Raw genomic sequence first — 13,155 nt, 5'->3', positions numbered from 1 at the left:
AAAAACTAACCCACTAAAACTGCCAACTAAAAATAATCAAGTGGTTAAAGTCTCTACACAGGGTGATAGGGTATTAAGAGTCATTTTTCCTCAAGAAACAGTGTATAGCTGAAAAAATAGAAGAAGAAAGAAATATTTGAAGAAAAGACTACTCACCTGGGAAGATAAACTGTTGTCTATGATGAAAGTAGTACGCAGCTTGGGGAGAAAGATCACACAGGCAGAAGAATAGATAACGAATCAGTAAAGAAATCACAGGACAGTAGTCAGCAAACACTACTGCTATTAAATAGAATTAATATACATTTTTACTGATCTCCAGAAAGATAATCTTTTGTTTGAAGAGCACAAAATACCCAGAAACAACAGAAAGGGACAGACAGATTTTTTACAACCAAACAATATGCCTCTGAGCAATCCAATATTCTTACAATAATTATCAATAGGGTTTGTAGCACCTTACTTTTCTTCCCTTACTTTGGGAAAAGAGCAATTAAGGACAACTACATCATTCTTGAAAGAGGATACATATGCTTGCATAGCTTAAACATAAATCACTGCAATGCAAAATGGAAATGTACTACAAAATAATAGGAACTGTAACTCTTGCAGTACACCATTACTTCTCTTTGAAAGCATTAATGTGAATCTTAGTCATGATTAACAGCAACATTTTACATTTTCTCAGGCATACCACCCTTTGAAGACTTAAGTGATAAAAATCTATTTTCTGTGTGTGTAGGCAAGGATTTAAAGAAATAGAAACAAAAATTTAAGGACAAATGACATACAGAACAATGGAAGGCATTTAACAGGGAGATTTAAGTGGTTCAGAGTGAACATGTTCCATAAAGGGAAGAATAAGGCAAAATGGACATACATGTCTGACACCCAGAGGTTAATACACCAGTAAGTGTAGATGACAGCAGGAAGTGTAGGAGCAAAATTAAAATGCAAGGAAGGGTAGGAAAAAGTAAAATCCAAATGTTTAACTAGCATACAAAGAGCAAGTATAAACAAAGGAAGGCATTTGGCCTGTTAGGGAATAAAAAGGAAACCTGGTTATGGGCAAGATTTTAAAGATTATTTTGTGATTGTTTCCTCAAAGGTAATCTGATGCCAAATCTTAAGCCAAGGCAAACAAGCTGGAAAATTAGGTGGGATAAACGGAAAAAAGACAAACTATTCAGGTGTTTATCATCTTTAAAAGTTGATAAAAATACCAGACTATGTGAAACATAACTAAGACTATTAAAAGAAACAAAATAGGAAACTGCACAAGTTTTGACTCCAGTTTTTCTAATCTTCTCTGGTGTTTGAATAGTGCCAGTATATAACTAATGTATTACTGTTGTTACAGGTAGAAGGTTTGGGCATATGAAATAATAACAGGCTAGTTATTTTGATTTTGGTGGTAGACCAATTATTAGAACACATTCTAAAGGATAGCATGCACGTTCAGTTGCAAAGGTACACATTAACCTGGGACAGTCAGCACGGATTTCTTAAGGGCAAGTCCTCTAAGAGTAATATCATCAATTTCTTGAGCTGGTACAAGGCTGATCAATGAGGTCTGTGTGTTTTTATGAACACTACAAAGATTGCAAAAATAAATCCCACCTGGTTGGCTAAAGTAAAAATCCAACAAAACAGGCTCAATATCAGAAAGAGTAATTTGTAAAGGGCATTTTTGTGACTAGAAGACTGCTACCAGGAATTCCAAAGGCCTTATACATAGCAGGGATTGAGAGCAAAATATAGGGGGATTGATAAAGTAGCTGTAGATGATACAGAAATCAACCACACAGTTGGCAGTGAGGAGAAACGCTCAAGATCGCAGGAAGACAGTGGTCTCATCAGTTGAGCAGAAAATAGCAAATGGAAGTTGATTCATACAAGTAATGCATCTGGGAGGTGTAAGAAGGGAAGGGAATACAGATAAATAGTAGGACTTCATCGTGGAGGGACCTAGGAGGGGAAGGAGGGAACAGGAGGGGAGGACATAACTAGGAGATTGTGCACAAATTGTTAAAGATACCAAAAGGCCAACAATGTTATTAAAAAGACAAACGGGATTCTATCCTTTGATAGCCAAAGACAAAAGCAGTGGAATTAAAATGGAACTATATGGAATAGTACTTAAGCCATGGAACAAATCCTGCTTAAAGTTCTGGTCATCACATTACAGGAAGAATGTGACTGTACTGATGAGGTGCAAAGAAAATATACAAGGGGGTGTTTGTGACTACACCTCATCAGCACACAAGTTATGAGAAAAAGATCGATAAGTTTGGATTAGTTTCTTTAGCATACAGGAAAATATAACAGAGTAACTGGGAAGGTTCTACTTTCCATAGCATCTAGGTTTAAAAAAAAGATAACTTTTAAGGAAAGAAAAAGATTTCATTTTCTACCCACAGAGCGCTGGAGGTCTGGGACTTAGCTCCTGAAAAGGCAGGTGGAGAGTCAGGTAGCGTTGAGAAAGCAGGGAGTCTGCAGAAAGGTTTAGACAGATTAGGTGAATGGGCAAAGAAGTGGATGTTAGAGTACAGTGTGGTCATGCACTTTAGAAAAAGGAATAAATGTGTAAACTATTTTCTAAATGGGAGTAAATTCAGAAATCAAAGAGGCAAAGGAACTTGGGAGCCCTTGTGCAGGATTCCCTAAAGGTTCACTTTCAGGTTACATCTGGAGTAAGGGAAGGTAAATGCAGTGACAGCGTTCATTTCAAGAAGTCTAAAATATAAAAGGATATAATGTAAAGACTTTAAAAGGCATTAGTCAGTCTATGATTGGAGTACTGTAAGCAGTTTTGAGCCCTTTATCTGAGAAGGATATGCTGGCATTGAAGAGGAGATTCACAAGAATCATCCTGGGAATGAAAGGATTAACATATGAAAAGTGTTTGATGCCTCTGGGCCTATACTCTCTGGAGTTTAGAAGAACAAGGTGTGGGAGGGGTGGGGGCTAAGGACTGCATTGAAACTTAATGAATATTGAAATACTTAGCTAGAACGGACAGGGAGAGCATGTTTCCTATAGCAGGGGAGTCTAGGACCAGAAGCCACAGTCTCAGAATACAAAGACATTCCTTTAGAACAGAGATGAGGAGGAATTTCTTTAACCAAAGGGTAGTGTATCTGTGGAGACAAAGCCATGGGATACAATTAAAGAAGAGGCTGATAGGTCCTTGATGAGTAAAGGCATTAAAGGTTTCAGGGAGAAAGCAGGAAATGCAGTTGTAAGATGTATTAATCAGCCATGATGGAATGGTGGAGCAGTCACAATGGGCTGAATGGCCAAATTCTGCTCCTACATCTTACAGTCTAACAGTAGTTAGAGGGAGAAACCTTAACATCATTTAAAAAGCATGTGGATGCATTTTGAAGAATTATGATCTGCAAACTGTGGACCATTGGTGGAGGATAGGACTGGGCTTTATTGAGGGGCACAGACGTGGACAAAATAGCCTCCTTCTACTTGTAAATTCTCTATTATTTAGTGCAATTTCTACTAACAAAGGTTGAGAGAGGGCACTAGCATGTTTTGTGGATGGGGAGGAAATAGTAATAGCATTATTTTTAAAGAGAACATGAAAAGAATTAACTATGGGTACATCTTATTAAATAGCTTAATTTGAATTTTACGATTTCACAAAGGAGCAGTGCTCTACAACAGGTAGTTAAAACTGCCCAATGCATCGCTGGCACCAGCCTACCCACCATCAAGGGTAAGAAAGGTGCCAGATTAAGGCCAACCATATCATGAAGGATTGCAGACATTCTGCTTATGGATTGTTTGTCCCACTCCCATCAGGGAAGAGGCAATGCAACATCAATGCCATGGCCACTACTCTCAAAAACAGCTACTTCTTCCAAGCAGTCAGGCTGATCTACACCTCCACCAATTAACCCACCCCAGCACCACTACATCCACATATCTCCAAAGCCTCTCAGCATTCTTTTTCCACACTCCCCACCCCCACTGTCCACTTTACTTGTGCATTGCCTTTTATAGGTTTGCTTTTATATTTATATTCATTGCACTTTTTAATGCTTAGTATTCTTTATGCTGCAGCAGATCCAGCATAACAATCATTTCATTCTCCTTTACACTCTGAGTAAGGACAACAAACAATCTTGAATCTTTTCTAAAAAGATCTGGGTATAAGTTTCCACTACAATACATTCTATCCATGCCTTTTTATCTTAAATACTTACCTGGAAATTTAAATCTGTCTCTATGACCTTTTGGTGAAGGATTTGGGGGTGGAGTTGCACTGGGAGGATTGGAAGATGGAAAAGGTGCTGGAGAAGATGGAGTTGAAGAGGTGGTTGAAGATGGATTGCTGCTGGAATCTAACGGAACTGGTGCATGATCCTTTTAGGGAGAAAAAGCCATAATTGTGATCACTTGTCCATTTATTAATTGCAACACAATGAGCAACAACATATAATACAACCTCAAGTTTTTATTTCATGTTTATGCTCACTGAAGTTCCATGATATCACATTACTCTCACATCATATGAAGTGGAATGCTGCATATCCAGGGCCACAATTAAAGGTAATAACAAGGATTAATTGTTTAGATGTACAGAAATGATATCATATGTTTTCATACACTCAGTTACCACTTTACTAGGTACAGCTGTATACCTGCTTGTTAATGCAAATATCTAATCAGCCAATCACGCAGCAGCAACTCAATGCATGAAAGCATGCAGACATGGTCAAAAGGCCCAGTTGTTGTTGTCAGACCAAACATCAGAATAGGGAAGAATTGTGACTTTGACCGTGAATGATTGTTGGTGCTTGTGCTGTTTGGGTATCTCAAGATCTGCTGATCTCTTTCGATTTTTACACACAACAGAGTTTAAAGAGAAAGTTATGAAAAACAAAAAAATCTGGTGACTGGCAATTACACCTTGTTAATGAGAGAGATCAGAGGAGAATAGCCAGACTAGGTCAAGTTGATGTAGGTGCCTGTAACTCAAATAATCATGTGTTATATCAGTGGTGTGCAAAAGGGCATCTTTGAATGCCTAATATGTCAAACCAGGAAATGGATGGGCTAAAGCAGCAGAAGATCACAAACGTGCAGTCAGTGACCACGTTATTAGATACTGGAGGTTCCTAAAAAAAAAAGTGACCACTGAGTGTATATTTGAAATTCTTCTGAGCCTTACTTTAGGCCCCGGGGGGGGATAAGCATTAGGAAAAACATTAAAATAAACTGCAGATGTTAGAAACGTGAAATAAAATCCAGTAAATGTGGGAAACACTCAGCAGATCAGGCAGCATCTTTGAAAAGAGAAACATGGTGATGATTCAGGTTGAATGCCTCTCATTAGTAGGAAAGAGAGAAAATCACTTCGTCTTAAGTTGCATAGTAGTTGGAGAAAAATTGAGCCAGAAATGGCATTGTGGTATGCTATCTGGCTAATAGATTAATGAAGGCCATTAGAGCAAAAAGAAACAAAGCAACATATTCAAGCTATATAATACCAGTCACACAGGTACAAAATATGTGGCAGTGGACAAAGAAAAACTAAGCAAAATAGCTACAAACAAACACTCTGATCAAAGATCTACAAATTCATGTCTCATGTACTGACTACTTTGATCATATGGACAAAAAAAACCTGATGGAAAAAAATTGAAGTTCTGACTTTTTTCTTTTTAGAAAGTTAGGGTCTGTTACAAAGGATATTGACCATTTTTAGTCCCATGTTTCCTCAACCTCCTTATTACTTGTTGGTGCACAGGCTATAATTACAGAATAAAAGGGAATTATTTAACTTAAATCAGCGTGCTAAAAAGAGTCACAGTGAAAATAAACACTATATAAACCAGGGGTTCTCAAACTGGGACACACAGACCCCTCAGTTAACGGTAAGGCTCCATGGCATAAAAAAATGTTGGGAACCCCTGATATAGACCATCGAGCTCCCATAAATAATAATCCCATTTTATTCCCCCCCACCCCATATCAACTCCTCCCAGATTCTACCACTTACCTATAAACTGCAGACAATTTATAGGGGCCAATTAACCTGAGAACCTGCACACCTTTGGGATGTGGCAGGAAGCTGGAGTACCCAGCAGGAAGCATAACTTAATAGAGAGAACATGAATATTTGACGAAAAGCAATGGAGGTGAGGATCTAATTCAATTTCACTTGAGCTGAGGTAGCAGCTCAAGTAATTGCCATCCACATGTTCCAAGTTTGTTTTTTTGGTGCTAAGATAATTTTACTTGAATACATTTATAATTCAAATTAAAAGCTATGAAGTTTTATTGCAGTTAAATCTACAAAACTAGCTTGTGTTACCTTTTTATGTGGTGTCTTTGGAAGGGTAGCAAACTGAGGCTCCCCAGGCCTGTCCACAGAATTATTTATATCAGATGGTACAGACTCAGTTCTTCGTATTTTTGTAACTAGTTAACAAAGAAAAATATGAATTGTTGGTTTTCCCAAAAAAGCAATATATTATCATATGAATTCTATCTTTGACTTTAAATTGCAAATCACAAACCCACAGGCTCACCAACTATCTCACATATACCGTCGTCCACCCTCCCTCCATTACACTCAACCTGTTCCTCCATCTCCATCGTACCTGCTCCAATGATGAGACTTTCAACATGGGTACCTCTGAGATGTTTTCCTTGTTTCTGATCCATGCTTCCCCTCGATCACAGTTGACAGAGCCCTTTGCTGCATTTCACCTACTACCCACAACTTGGCTCTCACCCATTCTGCTCCCAGATACAGCAAGGATACTGTTCCCTGGTCCTCACGCTCCACCTCACCAGTCTCCACATTCAGTGATTCATCCTTTACAATTGATGGCAGTTCCAATGAGATTCCACACCAGACATACTGGTCTCTCCTCTCTCAGTATTCTCTGGAGATTGTTTCCCTTTTTGTCCCGCCAGTCTCCCCCGTTCTGTTCACAAACCCATTCCCTTTCTCATGACACATTCTCCTGTTATTGCGGGAGATGTAACACGCATCTTTTTTAAGTCTTCCTGTTTAACCATCCAGGGACTCAAACAGTGAGGTAGTGATTCACTTGGAACTTTTCCCAATCTAGTCCATCGCATTTGTGCTCACAATGTGCTCTCCTCTATTAGGAAAAGCCAATTGCAAGCTAGGTGGCCACTTTAGGGAGCACCTACTGTACATTAATTCTGCAGAGCTTCCAACTCAATAGGCTTTCATTCTCTGTCCCACTCACTCAATGACCCATCTATCTGTGACCCAACACAAGGTTGAGGAAAAACATCTCATCTTTTAACAGGGCAGAGAGCAGCCCTCCCGACACTGCACTGAATTCAACAGTTCTAACGGGTTGTATGAGAACTGGCCACATCATGACACAGTAAAAGGCTCTGGGGTGTAAAACTTACAACTCCAGCTATGACAGGTACTAAAGCTAATCCACAAAACGTCTTACAGGGAATAATGCTGTGCACTCTATATTATGATCTGAAATCTTACTTTGGGGAAATGAAATCCGGCACGGAGGAGCTTCTTTTGTGCATTTGTTGTGGCACTTTAATCTAAGAGGAAAGCAAAATACAGTACCAAAATGCATTCAAATTTCAAAACTGAGGTAAGCAAAAGCTTTCATTGATCCTTAACAACAATTCAACAGGAAGAATGGAAACAAGGGACTTGCCATGAATATTTTATGAATGAAAGCTGCTGATGCCTATAGGATATCTTGTTTGAAAACAACATCCTGGCATTTACTTTCAATATTGCCGCTGATCCTTTATATGTGCTCATCACTTCAATTTGAAACATTTAAAGATTAATTTTTGACTGATTATACATATAGGTTGAGAGAATAACAAAAACTCGTTAGAAATAGTATCTTTCCCTGATGGATGTTTCCGCAGAATTTACTTTTAGGAAATGAATATATTCAGATTTGAAAACTAAGCACTCACAAAATTTGTCCATTTGCTTTTACAAACCACCCCCCCAAAAAAATCACATATTCTGCAGATGATGTGTGATTAAAGATTAATATTTATTCCTGAGAGCATGTCACCAATGTGGTTTGGTCCAGCCTTTATTAGAAGCCAAGTGCTGGATGGATATCGGTAGCAGACACTGATGAAGATTGCTACCTTCAACACACACAAAATGTTGATGGAACTCAGCAGGCCAGGCAGCACCTATGGACAAAAGTACAGTCCAACAAAGAAGTCGAGTGTACTTTTGTAAATAGATGCTGCCTGGCCTGCTGAGTTTCTCCAGCATTTTGTGTGTGTTGCTTGGATTTCCAGCATTTGCAGATTTTCTCTTGTTTGTGGTTTGACTACTACCTTGCTGCCCAAGCCAAAATCAGATTAGCCAAAGCAAAGATTGGGGATTAAATTTGTGTTGTTTTTTTTTTTAATTTACTTTATTTAGAGATACAATGCCAAACAGCCCTTTCAGGCCCAATGAGTCGTGCTGCCCAGCAACCACCTATTTAACACTAGCCTAATTATAGAACAAATTACAATGACCAATTAACCGACTAACCGTACATCTTAGGACTGTGGGAGAAAACAGAAGCACCTGGGGAAAACCCACACAGTCATGGGGAGAACACACAAACTCTTTACAGACAGCACTGGAATTGAACTCTGAACTCCAATGCCTTGAGCTGTAATAATGTTACGCTAACTGCTACGCTACTGTGGTACCCCAGCTAGCTTGACCAGCTAGTGTCAGAAACAGATGTTTATTCAGGTTGTGTCACTCATTATGTAGAGTTGGGTGCTTGTCTGTGGCACTAGTTTATATAGTTATAAGTATAACTTCTCCAGTAGGACCTACCGACAGTGTTTGCACTTCACGCCGAACATCATATTTTTTTGACAAACTTGACATGTCTGCGAAAGCCAGGATTTTGTTGAAAACCTGGAAACAAATATTCAATAGGTCTTTTAGTCCAAAAAATGCAAAACTAATCACAGCTAAGTGGATTATCGGTTCATTCAATGGTAAAAGACAACTTTACAGCAAAATGGAATGTAAATTATAGCAAAACCTAGATGGCTATCTGTATCCAAAGAAAAAAAAAACATGCACAATTTTTGTTAAAAGGCAAATAAAAATCACATGATGCACTTACACTGTTTAATAATAAGCAATTTTATCTTCTTTGAATGTGATGCAGCTGTGTGTTAGTGAATCTCTAGACTAGGGGTTCCCAGCATTTTTAAGTCATAAACCACTGGTCTAGAGATTCACTCATTTTTGAGTCCACTATCACACAGCTCCATTTTAATGATAACCTGTTCTAAAACTTCAAAAACCACCACCTCTGCTATAATAACTACAATATCCTTCTCCTTGGTGAATACAAATGAGAAGTATTCATTTATGGCTGTACGCCCTATGATTCCACACACAGATTGCAATTTTGGACACTAATGGAACCCACTATTTACCTGGTTCCTTTTCGCCCTTAAAATGTTTTGTAATTTTCTGTAGTCCTATGTCTACCAGTAGTCCCTCCTTGTCTACTTAATGTCTCTTTCTAAGAGTACTTTTTATACTCCTGAAATGGCCCTCCTCCCCACCACTACTTTTAGTTCCTATATCTGCCACATGCTTCTTATTTCATTCTTTACCTAGCCCTCAATGTTTCTTGCTGTCCAAATCTTTCATCCTCCTGGGTCTGGTTTCTCATTCTTTCACTTTTGAATGATTCTCACCTGTACTTCCAAGTAGCTGTTCCAAGTCTACTTCTTCCAGGACGTCAAAGTCAGCTTTCCTCCAATTCAGGATTTTAACATCAGGATCATCCTTACCCCTTTCCATAACTTATAAGTTATGAAACTTGTATAAGCTGAAATTTACATGATCATTCCCTCTATAATGTTCTCCCATGAACTCTCCAACCACTTGCCCTTCTAAGTGCAGATGCAGTGCCACACCCGCTGTATTAATGTTAGCTACATACGGACTCAAATGCTCTCTATAATCACTTCAAAAAATTCCACTACCCCTCCCCAACAAAAGCCTTTCAATGTTAGAGGCCTTGCAATGCCATCTCCTCTTTTACATTTCACTGCCCATTCCTATATCATGCCTGAAGTGTCAAATCATCTCCAAGTGTATATAAGAAAACATTATTGGTTCCATCAAAATAAATACCATTACAGTAGAAGTTGCAAGCTGTACTTCCAATGAATTACATTGCCAAAATGCTTTCCTAGAAAGCTGCAAGACCCAACCTCATCTTTCCATAAGAAAACCTGATTTCAAATGTCTTTTTAAGTTAGTGGCAGCTCCAATAGGCAAGGAGAGGATATTGCAGAACCTGGATTCACTTAATAGCTATTTATTAGGCAATGACCTGCTCTGCTTTGGTATGGAGATTGAGATAATTATATTTTACCATTATATTCTACATCTGCCCCTCTTTGTTGGAGACAGATGTACAGGTTGTAAATGAAGTGCAAGATTACATAAAGTAAGAACTGATACTATTGCATTGAACATTTAAAAAAGCAGAAAATATTCGTGTTTCTCACATGTCACTTACCTATGTGTAATAGAAAGCCCAAAATCCCTGTGTTGCATCTGAGGGGATCCTCGCGGTACGCGTAACGAATCTGTAATTGAAAAGATGAGATAAATGTATTTTTAAAACAATTAAAACTGTCACACAGTTGACAAAATGTTAAACATAAAAATAATCCAAATTATACATGATTATATAAGCAAATTTTACCTTGTATGACCATTATGAACATACTTATTTAGAAGAAGCACATTTTTAAACTCTAAAATTAATGTCTATGAAACACCAAATATTTCCAACAGGTTTAATAGATCACTGAAGTCCAGGTACTGAACAAGTTTTGGGGTAATTATACTAAAAAGCTCCATGCATAAAATTCATTTAAAAATAAATCTCCAATAAAAAACTGGCTGGTAAAAATAATTATAAAATTGCACATAAAAAAACTTTCCACACAGAACAGCTTTTGTCAAAGTAAAGTATAATGGGTAGTCTGAAGTAACTACACATCTGCAATAAAACATTTGAAATGCTCAGCAATTCAGACAGGGTAACATTCTGTGGATAAATAGTTAATGTTTCAGGAGAACTGTGGCAGAGAGACACCAAGCTGAATGAAGCCTGCATGGCCTTAAAAATTGCACAGTCACAGAGGATCATGCTGGGTGCTAATACAATGCACAGACTGAGGACAGTCTAGTTTGTATTTTGCTATTATATAGGATATTATCACTAAGACTATCCTAATGAAGAGATTAATAAAAGAATTTATGCAAGTATCAAATACAGTAACACACATCAAAATTGCTGGTGAACGCAGCAGGCCAGGCAGCATCTGTAGGAAGAGGTGCAGTCGATTTTTTCATTCCGAGACCCTTCCTCCCATTGAATGGCCGAGTTCTATGGTACTGCCAACACATTCACTCCGTCAGCCAGTCTTTATATACAGGCACAGGCATGGACATTGGATTTATCCTTTCATATGTCACATCATGACCACTAAGCCCATTTTTTTGTCTTCTCACATGGCATCCACTTTGTACCCAGAACCAACATGGGCTGTATACCGGTTGATGCTCCTCCTCCTTTCCCACCCACTAACAACTATTCTCTTCAGTCAGCAGCAAAGAACCAGCCTGCACCAAGGTTCACAGAAATATTTTTTAAAATGCTTTGAATCTAAATTATCATAGAAAGTGAGAGTGGAGATAAAATTGTGGCAAAATAGAAATTAGCAAACAAAAAAGGGGAACAATGAAAGAACATTTCAAATTTGAGTTTACAGAATGCACAATAATGTGTTTGCTATTATTTTCTCCAATGATAGAGAGAATAAAAAATAGTGAATATTTATGGGTTTTTTTTGGCAGCTGAATAAATTATTCCATGTGGTTAAAAAGAAAGTGGCAAGATGAATCATAATAGCTCTCCAGGATGACTCAGTCAGTTCTTACTGTCTGGGCCAATAAGTGAAGTGATGTTGTTAAATTTAACAACTGTACTACTGAAGTTGATCACCTATCCAGAACAAACAGTTTCTGTACTTGATGCAATATATAAAAGCAGCAAGTTACCGCATACAAAAATTAGGCATTGTCATACTCAAGTAATAGAGCTGGCAACAAAAAGCAAAGGTTCTCGTAACAATTACATTTATTGTTGGTGTTTTACTATAGTTGTAGAGGGGGAAAATCAGCAAATGTATGACAGGGACTTTTCACAGGACATCGGGCACTTGGTCTAAGCAGTCCATATGGTGCTTACTCTCCACCGCAGCCAACTTCTGTTGTTCTTCATCTAAGTTTATCCAAAGTCCTCTATTCTCTTCTTCCTAATGTTTACACAGTATCCGCTCAAATGCATCAGCACTTGTGTACTCCAACCCCTTCCTGCAAGCTCCACACATTCACATTCACTGCATAAAGACATTTTTTCCTCATTTAGTCCTAGATGATGTATTCCATAGATTAAGACTATAAACTCTAAATAGACTCCAAAGTCAGGTGATACATCCTGTATCTACATATTCAAGCTCTCCAAGAATTCTGTGTTTCAATGAGGTAATTTCTTATTCTTTAAGTTAAAAAAATGGAGACCCAATCAACTAGATTTTCACCCCATCTAACAGACCTGCCATTCCTGAAACCAATCTGGTAAGTTTTCACTGTATTCCCTCTATGGCAAGTATTGTTTATTAAGCAGAGTGACTAGAATTACATACAATACTATATAGAATTCTAGTAACCTTTACTAATAAGGATCAACATTTTCATTCTCTAAAAATATCCTCAGCTTCCCTCTTTTCTCTTTCAAAGTGGACATTCTTACATTTTTCCATCTGTCGTTCGGCATGACCACATCTAGTTAAAGCCTCATTGCATCTTCATCACTTGCTTTATTTTCCCACTTAGATTTATATCAGTAGGAACCTCGAAAATGTCACATTTTGTCCCTTCAGCCAGATCATCAATATAAATTCTGAATGACTGGAGCAATCCCTGTAGAACCCCAGCAGTTACCGTCTTCTAACCCAAAAAGCACTAATTGATAGAGACACAAGAAATTATAGGTGCTCAAATCTGGAGCACCAATCTGCCGGAGGAACTCAGCAGGTTGG

The 13,155-nt window shown here is 38.1% G+C and overlaps 1 protein-coding gene across 13 annotated transcripts in view; it reads right to left on the bottom strand.

Annotated features, from left to right (window-relative positions):
- The window catches only part of LOC140187802 (kinase suppressor of Ras 1-like), a 548,168-nt gene that overhangs the window by 384,000 nt on the left and 151,013 nt on the right, over positions 1-13,155 (bottom strand). For 12 of the 13 annotated variants that reach the window (XM_072243559.1, XM_072243556.1, XM_072243557.1 and 9 more), the window contains 6 exons: positions 10,560-10,629; positions 8,843-8,926; positions 7,508-7,569; positions 6,335-6,441; positions 4,221-4,380; positions 157-198 (listed from right to left, as the gene is read on the bottom strand). In XM_072243559.1, the coding sequence (XP_072099660.1) occupies positions 157-198; positions 4,221-4,380; positions 6,335-6,441; positions 7,508-7,569; positions 8,843-8,926; positions 10,560-10,629 (525 nt within the window). The remainder of the gene's footprint in view (positions 1-156; positions 199-4,220; positions 4,381-6,334; positions 6,442-7,507; positions 7,570-8,842; positions 8,927-10,559; positions 10,630-13,155) is intronic. The other variant, XM_072243561.1, reaches the window with a different exon arrangement.

This window comes from Mobula birostris, chromosome 25 (genome assembly GCF_030028105.1).
Source record: "Mobula birostris isolate sMobBir1 chromosome 25, sMobBir1.hap1, whole genome shotgun sequence".
Classification (NCBI taxonomy): Eukaryota; Metazoa; Chordata; class Chondrichthyes; order Myliobatiformes; family Myliobatidae; genus Mobula; species Mobula birostris.
This window is presented reverse-complemented; position numbering and strand designations above follow the sequence as displayed.